Source organism: Nerophis lumbriciformis, linkage group LG18, assembly GCF_033978685.3.
Source record: "Nerophis lumbriciformis linkage group LG18, RoL_Nlum_v2.1, whole genome shotgun sequence".
NCBI lineage: Eukaryota > Metazoa > Chordata > Actinopteri > Syngnathiformes > Syngnathidae > Nerophis > Nerophis lumbriciformis.
In genome coordinates this window covers 12,450,709-12,474,173 of record NC_084565.2, presented here as the reverse complement: position 1 = coordinate 12,474,173, position 23,465 = coordinate 12,450,709, and the positions used below count along the sequence as shown (strand labels likewise).

At 41.1% G+C, this 23,465-nt stretch overlaps 2 protein-coding genes across 2 annotated transcripts in view; both read right to left on the bottom strand.

The window, feature by feature from the left end:
• LOC133617599 (glycoprotein-N-acetylgalactosamine 3-beta-galactosyltransferase 1-B-like) overlaps window positions 1–6,288 on the bottom strand; it is a 31,921-nt gene extending 25,633 nt beyond the window's left edge. The window contains exon 1 of the mRNA XM_061977673.2: window positions 5,671–6,288. The gene's annotated coding sequence lies outside the window, so the exon portion shown is untranslated. The remainder of the gene's footprint in view (window positions 1–5,670) is intronic.
• A 1,269-nt stretch (window positions 6,289–7,557) lies between these two features.
• Window positions 7,558–22,160, bottom strand: c1galt1lb (core 1 synthase, glycoprotein-N-acetylgalactosamine 3-beta-galactosyltransferase 1, like b). The gene is made up of 4 exons (XM_061977668.2): window positions 21,565–22,160; window positions 21,257–21,484; window positions 10,898–11,562; window positions 7,558–8,606 (listed from the first exon to the last, which is right to left on the bottom strand). The coding sequence occupies exons 2-4, from the start codon at window positions 21,450–21,452 to the stop codon at window positions 8,304–8,306; spliced, it is 1,164 nt and encodes a 387-aa protein (XP_061833652.1). The 5' UTR covers window positions 21,453–21,484; window positions 21,565–22,160; the 3' UTR covers window positions 7,558–8,303.
• Between the last annotated feature and the right edge of the window lie 1,305 nt (window positions 22,161–23,465).

Below are 23,465 nucleotides of genomic sequence, written 5' to 3'. Positions count from 1 at the left end.
GCTGTTTCGATCCGTTGTGGTGAAGAAGGAGCTGAGCCGGAAGGCAAAGCTCTCAATTTACCGGTCAATCTACGTTCCCATCCTCACCTATGGTCATGAGCTTTGGGTTATGACCGAAAGGACAAGATCACGGGTACAAGCGGCCGAAATGAGTTTCCTCCGCCGGGTGGCGGGGCTCTCCCTTAGAGATAGGGTGAGAAGCTCTGCCATCCGGGGGGAGCTCAAAGTAAAGCCGGTGCTCCTCCACATGGAGAGGAGCCAGATGAGGTGGTTCGGGCATCTAGTCAGGATGCCACCCGAACGCCTCCCTAGGGAGGTGTTTAGGGCACATCCGACCGGCAGGAGGCCACGGGGAAGACCCAGGACACGTTGGGAAGACTATGTCTCCCGGCTGGCCTGGGAACGCCTCGGGGTCCCACAGGAAGAGCTGGACGAAGTGGCTGGGGAGAGGGAAGTCTGGGCTTCCCTGCTTAGGCTGCTGCCCCCGCGACCCGACCTCGGATAAGCGGAAGAAGATGGATGGATGGATGGCAGCATCTTGGACAGCCTTAAAATAAAAAGTGAATTATACTTTATGTATGAAAACTGCATACATGGCTGCAGGATTAGGGGCTCTGCTTTTTTCAGATGATGTGGTCCTGCTGGCTTCATCCAAGTCCGAGTCCGTAGTTGTCGCCCGGAAAAGGGTGGAGTGCCATCTCTGGGTTGGGGAGGAGAGGTGAGGACGGCGGAAAAGATCATCAGGACTCCTCTTCCTCCTATCCAGGAGATGGCAAAAAGCCGCTGCCTGACCAGGGCTCAGAAAATCTGCAGAGACTCCTCCCACCCCTACCAAGGACTGTTTTCACTTCTGGACTCTCGAAAGAGGTTCCGCAGCCTCCGTAGAAGAACCGCCCGGTTCTGTAACAGCTTTTTTCCTCAGGCCATAAGACTCTTAAACGCATCAAAATAATCCCCTCTATGCCCCCAAAAAACGGATTAACTGGCTGGAATATAAAAGACAATATAACATACATCCATAAACCTGGATGCATGTGCAAAAGTGCAATATATTTATCTGTACAGTAATCTATTTATTTATATCTGCACCTTATTGTTCTTTTATCCTGCACTACAACAAGCTAATGCAACAAAATGTTGTTCTTATCTGCACTGTAAAGTTCAAATTTGAATGACAATTAAAGGAAGTCTAAGTCTAATAAAGCTGGTTGTATTTTAACCTCTGTTTGAACCTAATCATAAATATATTTGAAATTACACCATTTATACAATTCTAAAAAATATTTTAAGGCAGTGGTCCCCAACCACCGGTCCGGTCGTGACACATTTGCTACCTTGCCGCAGAGAAACATTAAATAATTTATTAACGACTGCAAACGACTTAACTTTCTGTCGCACTAGACACACCAATAAGCTTGTTTATAGATGTACAATAAAACTCCTCACAGGAAGTTGCAATTTGTTATTACTTTGTGACATGATACAATGCACATTGATGAACATATACAATGTAAATGTGACAGATTGTAGCCAAAGGTTGATGGTAACCTGCTGGGGATCTCACTGCAAAGAAACAAGTCCAGGGCTCCCACTAATTCAGCGTTATAGTGAGCTGTATTTTTCATGCACTTATTTTTGCTGTATTTGTTTGGCACAAGTGGAAAGCCGGTCCCTGGAAATAATGCCTACATTAAACCGGTCCGTGGTGCAAAAAAGGTTGGAGACCCTTGTTTTAAGGGATATTTTCATAAATCACTATTGAGGAGTCGTGATTGGGGACAACTACTTCTCTATAGAAATTACCCTATAAGTGATGATTTTGGATTTATGTATCTTATCACTATCTCAGTTAATGCCCTTTGTTTAAACAGATCATACCATAATCTCAGTAAAAATCCATGTCTGAAAACATTATTGTTAAGTCCTTTTTTCGGGAGAATGCCCGAGCACTACTTTTGAATCCTTGCAGTACATAAAGAACGCCACTAGAGGACAGTATTACTCTAACATCACTTAACTTCCTTCATAGCAGGGGAGTATTTCACACCCTTTTCAAGTTGAATAACGTTATTGTTAACGATGATATTGGATATATTTGCTGTCTATAAGCATATAAGACAAATCTTCAAAGTGGATATTTTGTTCAGATATCTTGATTATATGATATTGGATTACTTTCATGTTCATTATGTAACACAATGGATCTAAAAGTGGACGCTCACATCCTTAAATTTCTCTATGTTGCTAGAAAATACTCAGTTCTACTTTTATTACTCGTCTCTTCTTTTATACCTGTAAGAATGTTCAAATATGTTCTAAAATCATGAATCACATGTCCAATAAAATACTCTGTATTCACAGTGATTAAAGTACGCAAGTATTGCCGCACTCTGAACAATACCTTACTTCAAAAAGAAAAAAACTCCAATCATCATGGTACACTTTCCCTTTGAAGAAAACATTTTCATTATCAGCAGCACATTGTCACGGGTAATGAAGGGGGAATGTTTCGATGCTTTCAACGGAGAGATGTTAGAAAATGTTCAGGCAGTTAAAAAATTAAATTTTGAACGTGCTAAATACTAGGCTGCATATGCATAAACTCCTACTGTACTTCCTCAAAAAGTGTCTACGGACTCCGCTTGTCTTCCCAAAGGCACGTTGATTAAACGTATATGTCCTTAAAAACTGACTTTGAAACAACGTTGCAAAATAGTTGTAAATTGAGACAACGTTGATGTCTAATGTTGGATCCACGTTGTTGGTTGGGAAGTGACCATATTTCAGTGGTCAAATCAACGTCACAACCTGATATTGAATAAATGTCGTCAACGTTGGTATAATATCGGTTGGGAAATGACCAAATTTCAATGGTTAAATCAACGTCACAACCTGATATTGAATAAACAGCAACAATCGATACGGTTTGTCCTTGCAAAGGGCGCTTTCATCATTGGACGGGTTGAACTTGATCAAAGTAACCACAGTGCTGTGGGAGGACCAACGGAAGTTTGGTTATTCTGCGTCAGTTTCCTGTTCGCGACATGGAAAGTATTACAAAGGCATTATTTTCTTTTGTTTGCTGAACCGCAAGACACGGATCAGAATCCTGAAAGTTTGCAGTCAAGCAGAAATATTGTGTGTATTCTTCTTCTGCACGCACAAATACACTCATGTGCTGTGGATGACAAGACCACATTATGGGAGAGGTATGATCAGTCCATTTTTTAAACTGTAGACGTATTTTTTATTGGAGCTTTCTGTGTGTTTCAGAAGCATACAGAGTTCCTACACCGTACACATTATGTAGAATGCCTTTCGTTACGTGTGTGCTTGTTAAAGGAGCCATATGTAATAATTTCATGTCAAGTCATCATTAAATTGCCCTGATATGTCAAAAGGCATTAATAAATCATGTTCTTTTTGAAAACCTTTATAACTGATAAAGGTAGTTCAGTCGGGATATGCTCATTGCAGAATTAGATTTACAGCCTTGAAATATTGTTATTGTTTTCATTTCGATGCTCCGTTTGACCAATTAAAAAGTCTGTGAGTGTGTCACATCCAGGTTGCCAGTTATGCACCGCTCTCTAAGTCAAGCTACTGCCACTGGTGAAGTTACTAAACATGTCAGACCTTAGTAAATCTAAAAGGCGTCGTTACGATTCTCAACTTATTCATGACAAAGCAAGGAACAAAACGAGCATTTGTATCGGGGATGCCTTTGAAAGATGGAGATGATTGAAGGTGGAGATTTTTTCATCTGATGCCATACTTGCTAATTTCCTCCTTGATAGTTAAGTCAGGCATTTACGTTTTCTTATTACTTGTAACAAATGGAAATTGACATTTCTATATTGTACAATACAGTCTATGATTTTGTCTAACAAAGCTAGTATGTTCGTGCAACGAAAGCTTAGCATGCTATCCAGGTCAATGACACATTGACATACAGTATAGGCTAACGGGGGAAATACATTCCCGTTTGCCTGTATCTCGATGTGTCATCCAACTGACTTGGGAAAATATATTTTCGACAAATAAACCCTCTGTGGATATGGGTAGTGTCAGTGCCTATTTCCTTCTCAATACGCAGATACGTTAAGGAAATGCGTTCCAACATTAGCACGGCTAATTGCGGTTTCTGGTACTGTATGTGCATCAGGCACATATGGGGTGCTATTTGCTTGGAACAATATAATGCATTACATCAGGGGTGCTCACACTTTTTCTGCAGGCGAGCTACTTTTCAATTGATCAAGTCGTGGGGATCTACCTCATTCATATATATAATTTATATTTACTTATTTATGAAATATATGTTTTTGTTAACAAGTTAAAGGTGTTTAATGATAATGCAAGCATGTTTAACACATATAGTTAATATTGTTAATACATTAAAGGTGTTTAATGATAATACAAGTATGTTTAATACATATAGTTAATATTGTTAACAAGTTAAAGGTGTTTAAAGATAATGCAAGCATGTTTAACACATATAGTTAATATTGTTAACAAGTTAAAGGTGGTTAAAAATAATACAAGCATGTTTAACACAAATAGTTAATATTGTTAACTTAAAGGTGGTTAAAGATAAAACAAGCATGTTTAACACATACAGTTAAAATGGTTAACAACTTAAAGGTGGTTAAAGATAATACAAGCATGTTTAACACATATAGTTAATATTGTTAATAAGTTAAAGGTGTTTAAAGATAATACAAGCATGTTTAACACATATAGTTAATATTGTTAATAAGTTAAAAGTGTATAAAGATAATACAAGCATGTTTAACACATATAGATTCCTTTCTTTCATGAAGACAAGAATATAAGTTGGTGTATTACCTGATTCTGATGACTTGCATTGATTGGAATCAGACAGTGGTGATGATAACATTCGCATTTTTGAATGGAGGAGAAAAAAGTCCTCCTTTCTGTCCAATACCACATGAAAGTGGTTGGTTTTTGGCATCTTATTTGTCCAGCTTCCGTACTCCTTTGTATACACTTTACAAGAAATACATTGTCGGCAAACTCCGTAGCTTGCTAGCTTGTGCACGCCAGCTTTCTGAGACTCTTATTTTGGTAGCGCAGGCAGGATGAAGCAGAGCTTTTATTGTGCAACTGTGCAGTCGGTCTTTGGAGTTTTGACGACAGGGACGGCGCCAGAGTCTGTTGAAATAAAGTGTTTCTCGCCTTCCAGTTGGTAATTTTAATGAGCTGGCAGCAGCCAGCGTCATCTCAGAAGACCCTCGGGTGCCGTGAATGTCAATCAAGTGACGAAAGTGATGTCATAGTGAAGATTTATGATCGCTCATTTTTAGGACTATTTTTTTAATGCCTGGCTGGTGATCGACTGACACACCCTCCGAGATTGACCAGTAGATCGCGATCGACGTAATGAGCACCCCTGAACTAAAGGATGATATTCATTGAAAAAATAAATACATTATCAAAAAACATGGCTAAGCGTGTTGCCAAGTTAGTGGAGCAGTTGGCGCATATCACTGCTAGTCTAGAATGAGTCTAACACCAGTCGATGGTATTAAAGTAATATCTAAACGACAGACATTAATCCAATAAAATATCATAGTGGTTCACTATCCAATTCAAACAGGTGCAATATTCTTGTGTTCAAAGTTTTTTTGTGTAAGACATGTTTCTTACCTGTTGACATTTCAGCCTTTGTCAGAGCCATCCATAGAGAAGATACTGGTCCGTATGCGAGGGTTTTCTGTATACTGTTTGAAGGTTGCCATCTTCTCCAGAAATGACTATTGTCCGGTCTGTTTCTTCTTCATGTTATTTTGGCAAACTTTGACTAAGAAATGGCCACTCTGCCATACAGGCCTGATTGGTGGATTGCTGCAGAGATGGTTGTCCTTCTGGAAGGTTCTCTACAGAGTAACCATCAGGTTCTTGGTCACCTCCCCTACTCAACTCAGAGGGATACAGCAGTGTATAGAGACATCCTGGATGGAAACCAACGCTTCGCATCCAACCTGATGTAGCTCGTAAATAACTTATTTCACAATGCATTTATCTGCGGAAACATGTCTGCGGTGTGGCTAATATATGGAATAAAAATTTAGTGGGTGCCGCTTACATATGCTCCTTAGTCTGGACATGATGATTTGAGATACAAGTGTTTTGAGCCAAGAGCTGTGTCACAAAACAAATTCAGCTTGTAAGTTGGGGTACTACTGTATTAACAACAATATAATTCATCAATAATTTTATATAAAGCATTTAACAAATTATTGCCGCCTAATCTACAACGTTTTTTGTATAACACGAGTGCAGGCTCATAACTTGAGAGGCTTTGGATATTTCTCATTGCCGAGAGCTCAAACCACTCGTAAACATTTTTGTGTGTCTGTATGCGATGAGGTGGCGACTTGTCCAGGGTGTACACCGCCTTCCGCCCGATTGTAGCTGAGATAGGCTCCAGCGACCCCGAAGGGAATAAGCGGTAGAAATTGGATGGATGTATGCGCAGTAAAACTCTGGAACAAACTGGACTTACCGGTACTTACAACACAAGCAATGCCAAACTATTAATCGATTTAAAATGTTATACAAACATGGGGTCTGGTTCAAATATAAAGATGAGGGTCTTTAATTTGACTTGCTGTTGTACTCTGTCTCATAATGTTATCATGTGCTCAATGTTTCCTTACCATTATTGCTATGTTGTCTATTACCATTGTTGGTATTTTGTCTATTACCATTGTTGGTATTTTGTCTATTACCATTGTTGGTATGTTGTCGATTACCATTGTTGGTATGTTGTCGATTACCATTGTTGCTATGTTGTCTATTACCATTGTTGCTATGTTGTCTATTACCATTGTTGCTATGATATCTATTACCATTGTTGCTATGATATCTATTACCATTGTTGGTATGTTGTCTATTACCATTGTTGGTATGTTGTCTATTACCATTGTTGCTATGTTGTCTATTACCATTATTGCTATGTTGTCTATTACCATTGTTGGTATGTTGTCTATTACCATTGTTGCTATGTTGTCTATTACCATTGTTGCTATGTTGTCTATTACCATTGTTGCTATGTTGTCTATTACCATTATTGCTATGTTGTCTATTACCATTGTTGCTATGTTGTCTATTACCATTGTTGCTATGTTATCTATTACCATTGTTGGTATGTTGTCTATTACCATTGTTGCTATGTTGTCTATTACCATTGTTGCTATGTTGTCTATTACCATTGTTGCTATGTTGTCTATTACCATTGTTGGTATGTTGTCTATTACCATTGTTGCTATGTTGTCTATTACCATTGTTGCTATGTTGTCTATTACCATTATTATTATTATTACCACTGGGAGTGGGATTAAATAAATTATCTTCTTCCCAGTCCCTTTCAGGCAAAACTGGATCATCATGCTTACATACTGTACATTACATTTTGCATTATATTAATTTATAATTATGTGTTGTCTACCTTGTACTTTTTGTTTTATGTCATTGCCTGAAATAAATTAATAAATGAAAAAATAAAAAAATAAAATGAATACTGCACTTCAAAGATTCCAAACTTTTTTCACATGTATTTATTTTTATCATTTTTGAGGAATGTATTTATTTGAACATAACTTGATACCAGTGTGCAGGTCTTTATTTTCCATTAAAAAATAATCTTCACAGCTATTTTATACTAAGCAATTTTCAGTTTTGTCCCCTTACTGTCCCTAAAATGAACCAAATTGTCACCTTAAAGCCGAGCTGCGATTCTGATGTGCAGCTGTGCCCCTAGTAAAAATATGGTGAATAAAAAATGATATTTGATTAATGGAATGACTACATAGCCTGACATCTCGGCTTCCACGCATGTTGACAAGTTCTAAACTTGCTGTTCTGCATTCCCTTTCTGCTTTGTTTGATTTACAAAGATAAAAAAAAAAAACACACCCAAAGTTGCGCTATTAGTCGAAATTAGGCAATTATTAGACATTCGGTCAACATTCCAGATCCATCAATTAAGGAAATGTATTCAAGTGGAACAAACACAATCTGAGACGTGATGACAAGCGTGTGGTCAGTCAGTCATTCCAAAAACTATGTAGCCGCAGTTTGGTGAGTTGAAGGTGTGGAATGTTGTGATAGTGAATAGTGGGAGGTATGTGCCATTGTTCAAGCCCTCTAAAAGGAACATGCCTGAAGGATTTCGGACTTACTTGTGGAACCACAAAAGCAGAGGTTAACCTCAGTCTGAAGATTGTACATTATTGTAATGGAAATTCTTCATTAACGATGCCGCCCACCTGGTCCTACTAACGTTTGACTGCAGGAGTAGCAGGAGGAACTTTGGCAGCTGGAAGCTGGGAGTCATCCGCTCTCTTTTCACTAACCTCGCCTCCTGCATCTTTTTCCTGAGAAACGTTGTTCTTTTCCATAGTGACAGCAGCGTCCTGTGAGCGCTCCTTCTCATAAGAGTATCCGAGCGGAGTGGGGGGCTGGTAGCGATATCTGTAGCCAAAGGCACGCAGGTGATAGACGTAGTACTCCAACAGATACATGTTGCTGTCATGTACATAGTGGAAGGACACAGACAAGTCCGAGCAGCAGTTCGGACCCTGGAAAACAACAGTGTGGTTATTACGATAAGGTGCACTGGCCATCCATACGGTTTATTAAAAGCACCACTCACTACACCTAGGGTCTCGAGTAGTTTGGCACCCCTTTTTGAGTAGCTGGTGAAAAGGCATGCAAGAATTGAGACATCAGTAAATGTAACAAGGACATCTCAAAGAACACACCTTGCTTGCATAAAGTCAATCTGTTGCTCACTGGAAGAATGTGCTCTTTCATTCGCAAAACATTCTGCCTTCTTTTGACATGGCCACATAGGATCGTGAGTCATTAAACAAGCTGCCCTACCGACGGTGCAACAACAAAAATGATGTGTGAGAGAGCAGGGTTGGGGTGGGGGCGGGGTTTGGTGGTAGCGGGGGTGTATAATGTCGCCTGGAAGAGTCAAGGCTGCATGGGATTCTGGGTGTTTGTTCTGTTGTGTTTATGTTGTGTTAAAGTGCAGATGTTCTCCCGAAATGTGTTTGTCATTCTTGTTTGGTTTTGGTTCAAAGTGTGGCGCATTATTAGTAAGAGTGTTAAAGTTGTTTTATATGGTCACCGTCAGTGTAACCTGTGTGGCTGTTGACAAAGTATGCCTTGCTGTCACGTACGTGTGGAAGCAGAAGATGTATATTGTATAACAAGTGTTGGGCTGGCACGCTGTTAATACAGATTGTAGAGAGCGCCAAATGTTGTACCATCATGGCACGCCCTTATTATAGCTGTAAGGGTGAAAATCGGTGAATATTAATCCCGGGAGTTTTCTGCGAGAGGCACTGAAATCCGGAAGTCTCACGGGAAAATTGGGGGGTTCAGCAAGTAAGCTGCTGAGCCGCATCAGAGTGATCAAAGAGCCGCATGCGGCTCCGGAGCCGCGGGTTGCCGACCCCTGGACTACTCTAAGTACTAACAAAAACGATTATAAGCTCAAACATGTACCGTATTTTTCGGACTATAAGTCGCTCCGGAGTATAAGTCGCACCGGCCGAAAATGCATAATAAAGAAGGAAAAAAACATATATAAGTCGCATTGGAGTATAAGTCGCATTTTTCGAGGAAATTTATTTGATAAAAGCCAACACCAAGAATAGACATTTGAAAGGCAATTTAAAATAAATAAAGAATAGTGAACAACAGGCTGAATAAGTGTACGTTATATGAGGCATAAATAACCAACTGGTATGTTAACGTAACATATTATGGTAAGAGTCATTCAAATAACTATAACATATAGAACATGCTATACGTTTACCAAACAATCTGTCACTCCTAATCGCTAAATCCCATGAAATCTTATACGTCTAGTCTCTTACGTGAATGAGATAAATAATATTATAATGTGTTCATCATTTCACACATAAGTCGCTCCTGAGTATAAGTCGCACCCCCAGCCAAACTATGAAAAAAACTGACTTATAGTCTGAAAAATACGGTAACTATGACTGTACTTTACAGAGTGCAATGCATGCTGGGCAGTCGAGCTGCAACTTGCGCTTCCCACTTCCCAGAATGCATTGCGGCACTCTTGTAAATACTTGTTCAACTTGCATGTAATTGCGAGAAACATCAAAAGAGATGATTACGCCAATTATTATAACCATTGTGCATTCATGAATGTGATCTATCCATCCATCCATTTTCTACTGCTTGTCCCTTTCGGGGTTGCGGGGGGGTCCTGGAGCCTATCTCAGCTGCATTCGGGCGGTAGGCGGGGTACACCCTGGACAAGTCGCCACCTCATCGCAGGGCCAACACAGATAGACAGACAACATTCACACACTAGGGCCCATTTAGTGTTGCCAATCAACCTATCCCCAGGTGCATGTCTTTGGAGGTGGGAGGAAGCCGGAGTACCCGGTGGGAACCCACGCAGTCACGGGGAGCACATGCAAACACCACACAGAAAGATCCAGAGCCCGGGATTTAACTCAGGACTACTCAGGACCTTCGTATTGTGAGGCACATGCACTAGCCCCTGGTCCACCGTGCTGCCAGAATGTGAACTAACTTCCCTAAAATCAAAGCATTGCACTGGCAACTAATTTTTATCCTTCAAAGATTAACACAATCATAAAAGTATGAAAATACCAAATATTATATTGCGAGAATGGGTTTGAATATAAACCTTTAAAACACACACACTTCTGCAATGCTTAGGTAGATAAACAGTAGCCATATTGAATGTTTGCCATCCATCTGAGAACATGGCCTCTAAGGCTATAGTACGTTTGTTGTGTTATACATGTGGAGCATGCAATAAACAAGAAATCAGAAAAGACATTCCTTTACTTGCCTGTGAGATGGGGTAGTAACAGTAGCTCCAATACCAGAAGCTCTTTGGAAACTTGGCAGTAAGGTGCTGCTCAGGTACAAAGGGGTGAAATGTCTCCCGTTGCAAAGTGTCCCTGGAGTCTCCTGCCAGCACACCGACCTTCTCCATGCACTGTCCCATCGCGAGGTCCTCCACTGAGCTGGTGTGAGTACACACTTTGTTTTTGAAGCCTCCCACAAATCGCCGCAGGGCCTCTTTGCTCAGCACGTATCCAGCGCCACCACTCATGTAGCCTTGCTTGACGTAGGGCTTGAATCTTCGACCAAAATAAATAGGCTCATCCGGGGTGTGGTTTGCAAGAAGCCAGCGCATGTTGTCCACTATTACATAGGCGTCGTCGTCCGCCTTGAGGAACCAATCGGCTTCGTGGCCGTGATGCTCGTAGACGTAATGATAGGCCCGGATTGTTTTCCAATAAAGCTGGTCACGGCCCTCTTTTGTATCCAAACCCACAGTTGGGAAGTTGGGATCGTCCACGGAACTGACAAAGATCACGATATTGCAGTGTCGACTCCACGTGTCCTTCACATAGCGAGCCCTCGTCTCCAGGTTCTTGGGTCCAGTCATCACCCAGCAAAGAATGCGTACTTTTTTGTACAATTCATCTGCCATTCTGCCGTCTTCATCTAAAAACATAAAACAGCATTGAAAAAAAACTAGGAGTGTAACGGTACGTGTATTTGTATTGAACCGTTTTGGTACAGGGGTTTCGGTTCGGTTCGGAGGTGTACCATACGAGTTTCCACACGGACATATCAAGTATGCTAGCAGCTAACGAGGTACGATAGACTGACCATACGTCCTCTTTTCACCGGACATGTCCTCTTTTGCGGGGCTGTCCGGGCGGAGTTTCTTAAATGCCTCAAATGTCCGGCATTTTGAGTTAGGGTTGCGTGTATTTTCAATGTACGTTCAGGGTTAAGAAGGGGTTAAAAACAAAACAAATTGTGCGCACAGCAGCATTGGTGAGGGAGGGGCAGAGAGAGAGAGAGAGAGAGAGTTATGATAAACGCGCATGCGTCGCCAGGCTCTGCTTTTTATCCATAGATTTATCAGATTTAATTTTTTATTATCTATAGCAGGGGTGTCAAAAGTGTGCCCCGGAGTCCATTTGCGGCCCACAGCTAATGTTTTAAATGCCCAAGGCACATTCTAAAAATACTATTAAAATAAACAAAAACATAACAAAAGTGAAATAAAAAAGCTTAAAGGTTAAATGTAATTTAGAAAAAGTTGCAATGTTGACTAATAAAACAAAGCTGTTTTTTTTTTCTTTCAAACTGTCATTGCTTAAAACATAATATTGAATCAAAATCAATGTTTTTATGAATTATTGACCTATCCAAGTTTCCCATTACTTCACATCAAATATTCCACTAAGAAAAATATTTTTGGTGGAAGATTTTGCAAATTTGGTAAATAAATAACCCAAAAATGTATATTTTGTTGTTTTCTTACTGTACCGAAAATGAACCGAACTGTGACCTCTAAACCGAGATACGTACCGAACCGAAATTTTTGTGTACCGTTACACCCCTAAAAAAAACACCACAATAATTTTCATGATGGCCAAGCTAGTGGACCTATTTGATCGAAATCCATACTGATTTTTAGGGATGTCCCGATCCGATATTGCTATCGAAAATCAGTCCGATATTAGCCAAAAAAGTGAATATCGGATTTTATCGGACTGAATCCAAAAACTCCGATATAAGCGCTCCGATATAAGCTGTCCATTTACCGCTGCAGCACATCTATAATAGGTGACTCTGGTTTGATCACACTCCAACACAGTAGGTGGCGGCAATGCCCCTTAATTAACGTTGGTGCCGGCCGCGGAAGAAGAGCGTCTCTGATCCAGCATGCACAGCCCACGTGATCACAACAACGACAACGCGTGTGCTTGCAGCAAAGTGTAGTGATGTCGGCTGTGTGGAAGTATTTTAACCTAAACTCGGACAAAGACGTTGCCGCTAAATGCAACATTTGTCAGGCGCAAGTGTCCCGTGGAGGGACAGAACCGGGAAGGTTCAATACAAGCAACCTCATCGCACATTTGAAAAAACACCACAAAAAAAGAACATGAGGATTTTCGCGAGAGCAGCAAGGCGAAGCTTCAGCAACCCACGCTGGCCGAAAGCTTTGCAAGACGTGACAAACTACCACGGGACAGCAAAAAGGCAATGGCCATAACAGAAAGATAGCCCAGTTTATTGTGCTTGATGACCAGCCCGTCGGTGGTGAGTAATGTCGGGTTTAAACGCTTAATGGAGCACCTCGAACCTCGCTACATTATTCCTAGCCGCCACAAATGCTTATCTTCTTAAAAAAAAATCTCCACATTATGCTCGGACTGCAGAAAGTGGAGAAAGAGGAGGAGGAGTAGTAAGGGTAGTCAGCACTGACTGATTATTATTTGTTTTATGCTCTTGTTATTAGAGTGATATGTTTATTGTGTTTACACTATTCTTCAGTGAAGACTAAGAGTAATTACTACATTGTTTTGGGCACAGTCAATCAGTGAAACTGGAGCTGTGAACTCTTAACTTGGAGCAGTTGGACAGTGGACAATATTGTGTTGTTTTTGTCCCTGCCCACAGTTGTTTCCAACATATGCTGACAGTAAAAAAATAACTGAAGTGAACTTGAATTGTTTGCACTTTAAAACGTTTTTTTTTTATTTTTTAAATTGGATTTATTTAGGTTATTTTTCAGGGTCTTCTAATTTATTTTTAATTTATTCTATTCAATCGTATAATTATGTTGGTATTAGTGATTATTTTGCACTTTAAATATAACATTTTGTTTGCATTGGATTTGTTGAGGTAATACTCTTATGTTGAAGGTTAAAATTTATGTCACCAATTGGTTAATAATAAATGGGTCAGTTTTTCCTATACCTACTCTTGCTGACTATTGTTTTCTGTTTTAACACTACAACATCAGTAACAGTAACATCACTTTATCAAGCCTTTTCTAACATTCCACACAACAAAATAAGGAATAAATATATGTATGATTCGTGCCTATATCGGTATCGGCCAATACTCAAGGCTACAATATCGGTATCGTATCGGAAGTGAAAAAGTTGTATCAGGACATCCCTACTAATTTTCATTTAATAATTTATGTTAGGGCTGGGCGATATATCGATATACGCGATATATCGCGGGTTTGTCTCTGTGCGATATAGAAAATGACTATATCGTGATATTCGAGTATACGTTCTCACGCAGTTGCTTTTAGACTACAGGCTCTTCTCACTTTTTGTTGTGTCTCCTTCTCACAGACAGCAAGCGCACCTTCTTACATACGTCACAAACTGTCACGTCATGCGTCACGTACGTATACGCCCTCGCGGAGCAGAGAGGTAGCGGCATGGGTAACCTTCGCTGTGGTGCGAGTGGTAATACGAGAGAAAGAAGGTGTGATTCTGGTAACAAATGAAGGAAGAATTAATTCCCAAGAAAAACAGCAGGGGGTCCATCGTCTGGCGGTGGTTTGGCTTCAAGTGGGAATATGTCGAACAGACAACCGTAATTTGTCAAGTGTGGGGCAAAAGCGTTTCTACAAAAAGTAGCATTACTGCTAATATGTAGCATCATTTGCTAGAGAATGAAGAGTGCTTACTACGTATGTCAACATCTCCATTCGGTGCCACACGCCCACACCATCAAAATGCCGAGGCAAACATTTCCAGATCAACACCGTATGAAAAAGAGAGTCGACAACAAAAGGAGATAATGTCCGCAGGAACCTACCACATAGCGAAGAACGAACACTATTTGATTTCCTATTATGCAGCTCATTTTTATTTGACACTTATTGAAATATCTTGTGTGACATCATGTTTTTAAACTATTGTCATGGCGTTCTGTATAAAAAGTGCACTTTAATTTAGTGTTGTTTTGATATGTCATCTTAGTGACATCATGCACAAAAGTGCACTAATAGCTTGTTTTAAAATGTCTCTGACAATCTTGCACTTTCTGTTTTGAAATGACATGAATGTTTGTGCCACTGCTTAATAACTGTTAAATAAATACACTTTTGCTCAATTGACTTAGCATACCTGCCAACTTTTGAAATCAGAAAAACCTAGTAGCCAGGGTCCAGGGGCCGCAGGCCCCGGTAGGTCCAGGACAAAGTCCTGGTGGGGGGTTCAGGCTTCGCCCCCTGACGCAAAATGATTATTAGCATTCAGACAGGTTAAAATGTTGCTAAAACCATCACTTTTCTATCAGTCACAGTGACTTTTCAAAACAAAAATATTACAGCAAAAATCATATGGGTTGATTGACATGTTTATTCTGTAAGCTAACTTCAATAGTTTGAAATTATTTTGACAGTTAATGCCAGTTATCCTGTCAACCTTTCACAAGACTTCAATTTGTTAATTGAAAGTATAAACAGTATAAACACTTTTTACAGTAAACAAATGGTAAAACAGTACTAAACAATTCTATTAAAAAAAGAATTGGTGTCATTATTAACTTTCTGTCCAAGCTTGTATAATCTACTGCCTTGTTCAATTGTAAAAAATATTCTGTGCCTAAAATTCACATTTCTATCACAATTATCATACTGTAAACATGGTAAGCTAACTTCATTCAAATTAATAGTCCTGTCAATAGCATGGAATTACAATTCAAATGTAGTTTTTTTGTAAGCCTTTCAAAAGAATTCAAAATATGAAAAATGAATGAAAATAAATTTAAGCCATCAGACACTTGAAAAGTGGCACATCACATCTCTAATGTAATCATTTTAACTTTTCAACAGAAATAGCACTGCAAAAATATTAAGGACATACTTCTGTATTTTGGTAGTTATGCTGTCAACATTTAACAAGATTTCTTCAACTTGGACTTGAAAGCATAAATAGTATAAACACTTTTAACAGTATAACAGTACTAAACAATTCCAATAGATAACATTGATGTCATTACCTTTTTGTGGCTAAAATCCGAAAAACGCTGAAAGTTTTCCACTTGTATCGCTAGCAACGGCATTAGACTTGTGTTTTTTTGTCCCAACGTGGTCTTTTACATCGCTAATTCCTCCGTGTCCGATCGAAAAATCTTGTCTGCACAAGGTGCAATTCGCGTAGTTTTCACCCTTTTTGGAACGGATAATTATTCCCGGATAGGCTTTTGAATATTCTTCACGGAATGACTGCAGTTTTCTTTTCGGTTTAAGACTCGTTTGCGATTTTTCTCCGGCTGATTCCATGATCGTTCGCTCGTTTGGAAACAATGGCAACTGGTGCCTCGTGCTTGGCAGCGGTGCTATAAATAGCCTCGCGCATGGCATTCGGAATGGCTCGATAGGAAATTACGGGAAGCAGTGTCGATTGTCATTGTTGTTAAGCGATTTCGTGAATAAAACTTAAAAAAAAAAAAAATTTTAATTAATGAAAAACCATATTTTTTATCACTGCAACCGTAACCCGGAATAGGTTGATGAAAACCGTACTAATTACGGGAAAACCGGAGTAGTTGGCAGGTATGACTTAGTTGTGATTTCCCTCTCTGCATGAAAGTTTAAAAGTAGCATATATTAATGCAGTATGAAGAAGAATGTTTTAATGTAGACACATAGAATCATCATACTGCTGTGATTATATGCATCAAGTGTTCATTCAAGGCTAAGGCAAAATATGGAGATATATATCGTGTATCGCGATATGGCTTAAAAATATTGAGATATTAAAAAAAGGCCATATCGCCCAGCCCTAATTTATGTTTTTCAATAAACTAGTCTAATTTATTAACAAGCACTTTTGAAAATTGACCTATTTAATTTCCAAGGGGTGGTGGCTTTAATTTTGCGCCACGATCAGTTGAATTAAGAGGAAACCCTGATATTTACTAGGGATGTCCCGATCCGATATTTGGCTCGGATCGGCCACCGATATTTGCCAAAAAATGCGTATCGGCAAGGCATGGGAAAATGCCGATCCAGATCCAGTTTTTTTAAAAATCGGTCCGTGTTTTCCAACGCACCGATTTAAATACATTCCACTTTTCTGCCGCTCCCTAATTTCCGTTCCGCATTTTCCAGCACACCCTCAACACATCCACAGGTCTGTGACCTTACCGTTAAGACGGCCATGTGAATTAAAAGTTACCGGTAAAAATGTCAGCTGTCTCTGTGCGATATAGAAAATGACTACATGGTGATATTGGAGTATACGTTCTCACGCAGTTGCTTTTAGCTGCTGGCATTACACGACAGACTCCTCTCACTCTTTGTTGTCTGTCCTTCTCACAGACAGCAAGCGCACCTTCTTATATACGTCACATACTGTCACGTCATAAGTCACATACGTATACGCCCTCGCGGAACAGAGAGGTAGCAGCATGGCTAACGTTAGCTGTGATACTAGCGCAGCCGTGCGAGTGGTTATACGAATGAAGGAAGAATTAATTAATTCCCCCAAAAAACAGCACCGGGTCCATCGTCTGGCGGTGGGTTGGCTTCAAGTGGGAATATGTCGAACAGACAACCGTAATTTGTCAAGTGTGGAGCAAAAGCGTTGCTATAAAAAGTAGCATTACTGCTAATATGTAGCATCATTTGGAAAAGTCCCCTGCTAGTGAATGAATAGTGTTTGAAACTCTGCACGTCAACATCTCCATTCGGTGCCACACGCCCACACCATCAAAATGCCGAGGCAAACATTTCCAGATCAACACCGTATGAAAAAAATTGTGATTTTTTTTTAGTTGTGATTTCCTTCTCTGGTTTAAATGTAACTTAGATAATGGGTTTCACTATGTAAAGCGCTTTGAGTCACTAGAGAAAAAGCGCTATATAAATGTAATTCACTTCACTTCTCTGCATGAAAGTTTAGAAGTAGCATATATTAATGCAGTATGAACAAGAATGTTTTAATGTAGACACATAGAATCATCATACTGCTGTGTTTATATGCATCAAGTGTTAATTCCTACTCAGTGGCCTAGTGGTTAGTGTCCGCCCTGAGATCGGTAGGTTGTGAGTTCAAACCCCGGCCGAGTCATACCAAAGACTATAAAAATGGGAGCCATTACCTCCCTGCTTGGCACTCAGCATCAAGGGTTGGAATTGGGGGTTAAATCACCAAAAATGATTCCCGGGCGCGGCACCGCTGCTGCCCACTGCTCCCCTCGCCTCCCAGGGGGTGATCAAGGGTGATGGGTCATATGCTGAGAATAATTTCGCCACACCTCGTGTGTGTGTGTGTGACAATCATTGGTACTTTAACTTTTAACTTTAATTCAAGGCTAAGGCAAAATATCGAGGTATATATCATGTATCGCGATATGGCCTTAAAGGGGAACATTATCACCAGACCTATGTAAGCGTCAATATATACCTTGATGTTGCAGAAAAAAGACCATATATTTTTTTAACCGATTTTCGAACTCTAAATGGGTGAATTTTGGCGAATTAAACGCCTTTCTATTATTCGCTCTTGGACGTGTAACGTCACATCGGGAAGCAATCCGCCATTTTCTCACTTTCGTCGGTGTGTTGTCGGAGGGTGTAACAACACGAACAGGGACGGATTCAAGTTGCACCAGTGGCCCAAAGGTGCGAAAGTGGCAAGAAATTGGACGAAATTTGTTCAAAATACGAGGGTGTGGGGAAAGCCGACGAAATGGTCAGTCGTTTGTTCCGCACACTTTACCGACGAAAGCTATTCTACGACAGAGATGGTAAGAATGTGTGGATATCCTGCGACACTCAAAGCAGATGCATTTCCAACGATAAAGACCCTAGCTTCCCTGGCCTGCTGACAACTCCAAAACTGGACAGGTCAGCTTTCAGGAAAAGAGAGAGGATGAGGGTATGTCTACAGAATATATTAATTGATGAAAAATGTATTCATTACTCATTAAATTATTATACATAAACTGTGTTTACCAATAATTTAGCTTAAAAACATTTATTTTTTTCAATCATTCGTGTAGTCTTGTGTAATGCAGTATTTTGTGTCTATTTAGGTATGGTTAACCTGAGTGCTGAAATCGTGGAAAAATATATGTTCTTAGCACGCCTGAAATGGGCTGTCTGCACTCTCAAAGTGCATGTTGTTGCCAAATGTATTTCACATGCTGTAAACCTAGTTCATAGTTGTTAGTTTCCTTTAATGCCAAACAAACACATACCAATCGTTGGTTAGAAGGCGATCGCCGAATTCGTCCTCGCTTTCTCCCGTGTCGCTGGCTGTCGTGTCGTTTGTCGGTTTCGCTTGCATACGGTTCAAACCGATATGGCTCAATAGCTTCAGTTTCTTCTTCAATTTGGTTTTCGCTACCTGCCTCCACACTACAACTATCCGTTTCAATACATGCGTAATCTGTTGAATCGCTTAAGCCGCTGAAATCCGAGTCTGAATCCGAGCTAATGTCGGTATATCTTGCTGTTCTATCCGCCATGTTTGTTTTTATTGGCATCACTATGTGACGTCACAGGAAAATGGACGGGTGTATATAACGATGGTTAAAATCAGGCACTTTGAAGCTTTTTTTAGGGATATTGCGTGATCGGTCAAATTTTGAAAAAAACTTCGAAAAATACAATAAGCCACTGAGAACTGATTTTTAATGGTTTTAACCCTTCTGAAATTGTGATAATGTTCCCCTTTAAAATATTGCGATATTGAAAAAAGGCCATATCGCCCAGCCCTAGTTCAATGATGCCATTTCTGTTTGTCATGTATAATTTTGTCTATTTTGTGTTTATCCTTGAATAAACATGTCAGTTTCATGTTACCAACCATTGTGTATTATTCAAACGCACCTAATTCAGCTGGCTAGTTGTTATCAAGAGTACTAAAACCCTTTTCAACATGAATCTGACCACTAAGTAGGCTAAATAACTTTAAACTTTAATACATACAGTATCGGTATCGGATCGGAAGTGCAAAAACCTGTATCGGGACTAGAGATGCGCGGTTTGCGGACACAACCGCGGAGTCCGCGGATTATCCGCGGATCGGGCGGTTGAAATAAAAAAAAATTAGATTTTAAATAGATTCAGGCGGGTGGCAGTTAAACCAATTCGGAAATATATATACATAGTTAAATGTTGTTACCCACATACGAAAAACGAGCAGGCACCTGCAGCATATGCCACAACAGAAGAAGAAGAAAAAAAAGAGATGGACACTTTTACGGAGCGGAGAAGGGACGCCTCGCCGGGGTCCGGGACTGAGGCCCCTTCCCCGAGAGGGCCCCACCGGGAGCCGTAGCTGAGGCGATCCGCGAGAAGGGCCCGACGCACGTCCAGGGTCACCGATAGGATAGGCCACCGCACCGACACCCCGCCTCGTCCGCCTTCGCCGCGGCCGGCGTCACGCGCAGCAGGTAAGCAGCTTACCTGCCCGCCACCCCCGTGGCCGGGGGCTCGTAATAGGGGTCGCTCCGCCCGCGCAGCTTACCTGCCCGCCACCCCCGTTGCTGGGGGCGCGTAACAGGGGTCACTCCGCGCGCAGTGCGCTCACGAAAGGGGTGGGGCTCACCCTGGTGAGCCGAGTGGGTCACTTTTAGTAAGCAGAACTGGCGCTGCGGGATGAACCGAACGCCGGGTTAAGGCGCCCGATGCCGACGCTCATCAGACCCCACAAAAGGTGTTGGTTGATATAGACAGCAGGACGGTGGCCATGGAAGTCGGAACCCGCTAAGGAGTGTGTAACAACCCACCTGCCGAATCAACTAGCCCTGAAAATGGATGGCGCTGGAGCGTCGGGCCCATACCCGGCCGTCGCCGGCAGCGAGAGCCGCGAGGGCTAGGCCGCGACGAGTAGGATGGCCGCTGCGGTGCGCGCTGAAGCCTCGGGCGCGAGCCCGGGTGGAGCCACCGCGGGTGCGAGGGACATCGCACCTCCACGCGCTTGGAGGTGCGCTCAGCGCGGCTCCCAGATGATTGCGCACTGGTGTGCGTCTGGGCCGTGACAGCGTGGCACGCATTGAATGTCTCTGCATCAGTCTCCTTTCTTTAACAGGCAAAAGCTTTATAACCTCACTAATGCCTTGCATCGTCTATATTAGATATATAACAACGGGCGGGTGCGGTGTTGATTAAATGTTAAATTCGGGTGGATGCGGATGGTTGACGACTTTTGTGATGCGGTTGCGGATGAAATAATTGCCTATCCGCGCATCTCTAATCGGGACATCCCTAATATTTACCAATTACAATTATGGAGAAGGAGCTTGAGGGAACGCTTAACAAAAACAGTGGATTGTGGTGCAACAGGCTCCTGACAAAGGCGCAGTACAGATCATCCAGTATAAAGCGACAAATACACAAGAGCAACATGGGGTCTACCTGAATGATGAGGGTGTTTCAGATTCAAGAGGGCTGACCCCTTTTTCTTCCACACCTTCTGCTCTTCAAGCTGATGCCTTCCGGAGCCGCTGGATAATGGCACAGAAAAGGTCTTCTCGAAGCCTACTTGCCGTAGAAAAAGGTACAGCATGAAGCCTCCAAACACAAACCCCGCGCAGAAGGAGATTCTGGACATGCTGACTCAGGTGTGTCACTGACAGTCTAGAACTAAAATGGAGAAGATGACAACATTACGACTCAGTTTGTTTGTTTTTGGTCAAGCCCCACTTTTGAAAGGCGTTACTTACCACGACTTAACATAAACATCAGTGTGAGTGTCGCGGCCACCCGGAAAAAGAGGCTGTCCTTTACATGGCAGTGGTTGCACTTGGTTCTTGGACACAACTAAAAATGTTGTCCGAAAATTCCCAAATAAGAGGAGACGTCCAGAATTATCTCAAAAACAAATGACAACTAATGTCAAGAACTGTCGTGACGTCATCGAACATATGGCGACCCTTCGCTAACTATCGCTAGCTCGTCGACACGACAAGGAAGTCGTACTTATGTTCCAAAACGGACAAAAGACCACACTTTTAAGCAACCCTGTTGTCATAGTCACTCTTTACAGACACCACCTTCCCACAGAAAATGTTTTTCTCCCCCCAAACTAATCCCTAAATTCCATATTTTCGTTGGTTATAGCAACACTTACACCTTGACGTTCAAAGTCCAGATAGCGACTTCCCGCCCACGAAAATAGTCGTTTCCGGTTTTGTTGAGTAAAAAAATGCATTCGTGTAATTTGCAGCAAGTAAAATACTTATTTAAATGCAGATAAAATATACTGCGGAAAGTGAACATAGTCACAAACAATAAGCCTTGTTTTTGGTATTTTAAAACACAGGTCCAAAAAAACGACTTCCGTCCACGTAATAACCACTTCCGGTGGTCTTGAGTAATGTTTTGGGGGGTTAAAAAAGCCGTGAAATCAAAAATAGATTTTGACACATCAACATACTGCATTTTGTGTTGTGTACACAATTATACAAAATAACGGTTATTATATTTATTTTTCCGTTATTTTGTTCCAAGAGGTCCAACTTTTCCGCTCACAAATTAGTCGTTTTTGGTAGTTGCAAAAATCAATTTCTGACACTAAAACCCACATTATAACGTTGGTTAAATGATTTGAAAGTATTAAAATGTATGGGAATGGTTAAAAGCCGTTATATTACTTTATTGGAGGAATATAAGGTGTTTTGGATAAGCCCATTTTTATACATGTTTTTAAATTATATTTTATTTATCATTTTTGTCCTATTGAATAGTCTCTTACTTTTTTTTATTACCACTTTTATTTATATAAAGATGTTGATTGCTCAACCTTTTTTAAAATATTGTAATAAATAAATAAATGATAAATGGGTTATACTTGTATAGCGCTTTTCTACCTTCGAGGTACTCAAAGCGCTTTGACACTATTTCCACATTCACCCATTCACACACATATTCACACACTGATACATTTTAAGATGAGCCTATTTTTATACATACATATAAAAAAATGTATATACAATTGTATTGATCATTTATGTCCTTTTGTATGGTCTTTTTATTTTGTTACCACTTTTTTTCATACAAAGATTGCTCAGCCCTCTGTTTTTAAATATTGTAATTAGAGATGTCCGATAAATACTTTAAAATGTAATATCGGAAACTATCGATATCGTTGTTTTTTTCCTTTTTTAAATCAACATAAAAAACACAATATATACTTACAATTAGTGCACCAACCCAAAAAACCTCCCTCCCTTAACGTGGTAGAGGAGTTTGCGTGTCCCAATGATCCTAGGAGCTATGTTGTCCGGGGGCTTCCATGCCCCCTGGTAGGGTCTCCCAAGACAAACAGGTCCTAGGTGAGGGATCAGACAAAGAGCAACTCGAAGACTTCTATGGAAATGCAAGAACCGAGACTCAGATTTCCCTCGCCCGGACGCGGGTCACCGGGGCCCCCCTCCGGAGCCAGGCCCGGAGTTGGGGCACGATGGCGAGCGCCTGGTGGCCGGGCCTGTCCCCATGGGGCCCGGCCGGGCACAGCCCGAAGAGGCAACGTGGGTCCCCCCTCCAATGGGCTCACCACCCATAGCAGGGGCCATAGAGGTCGGGTGCAATGTGAGCTGGGCGGTAGCCGAAGGCAGGGCACTTG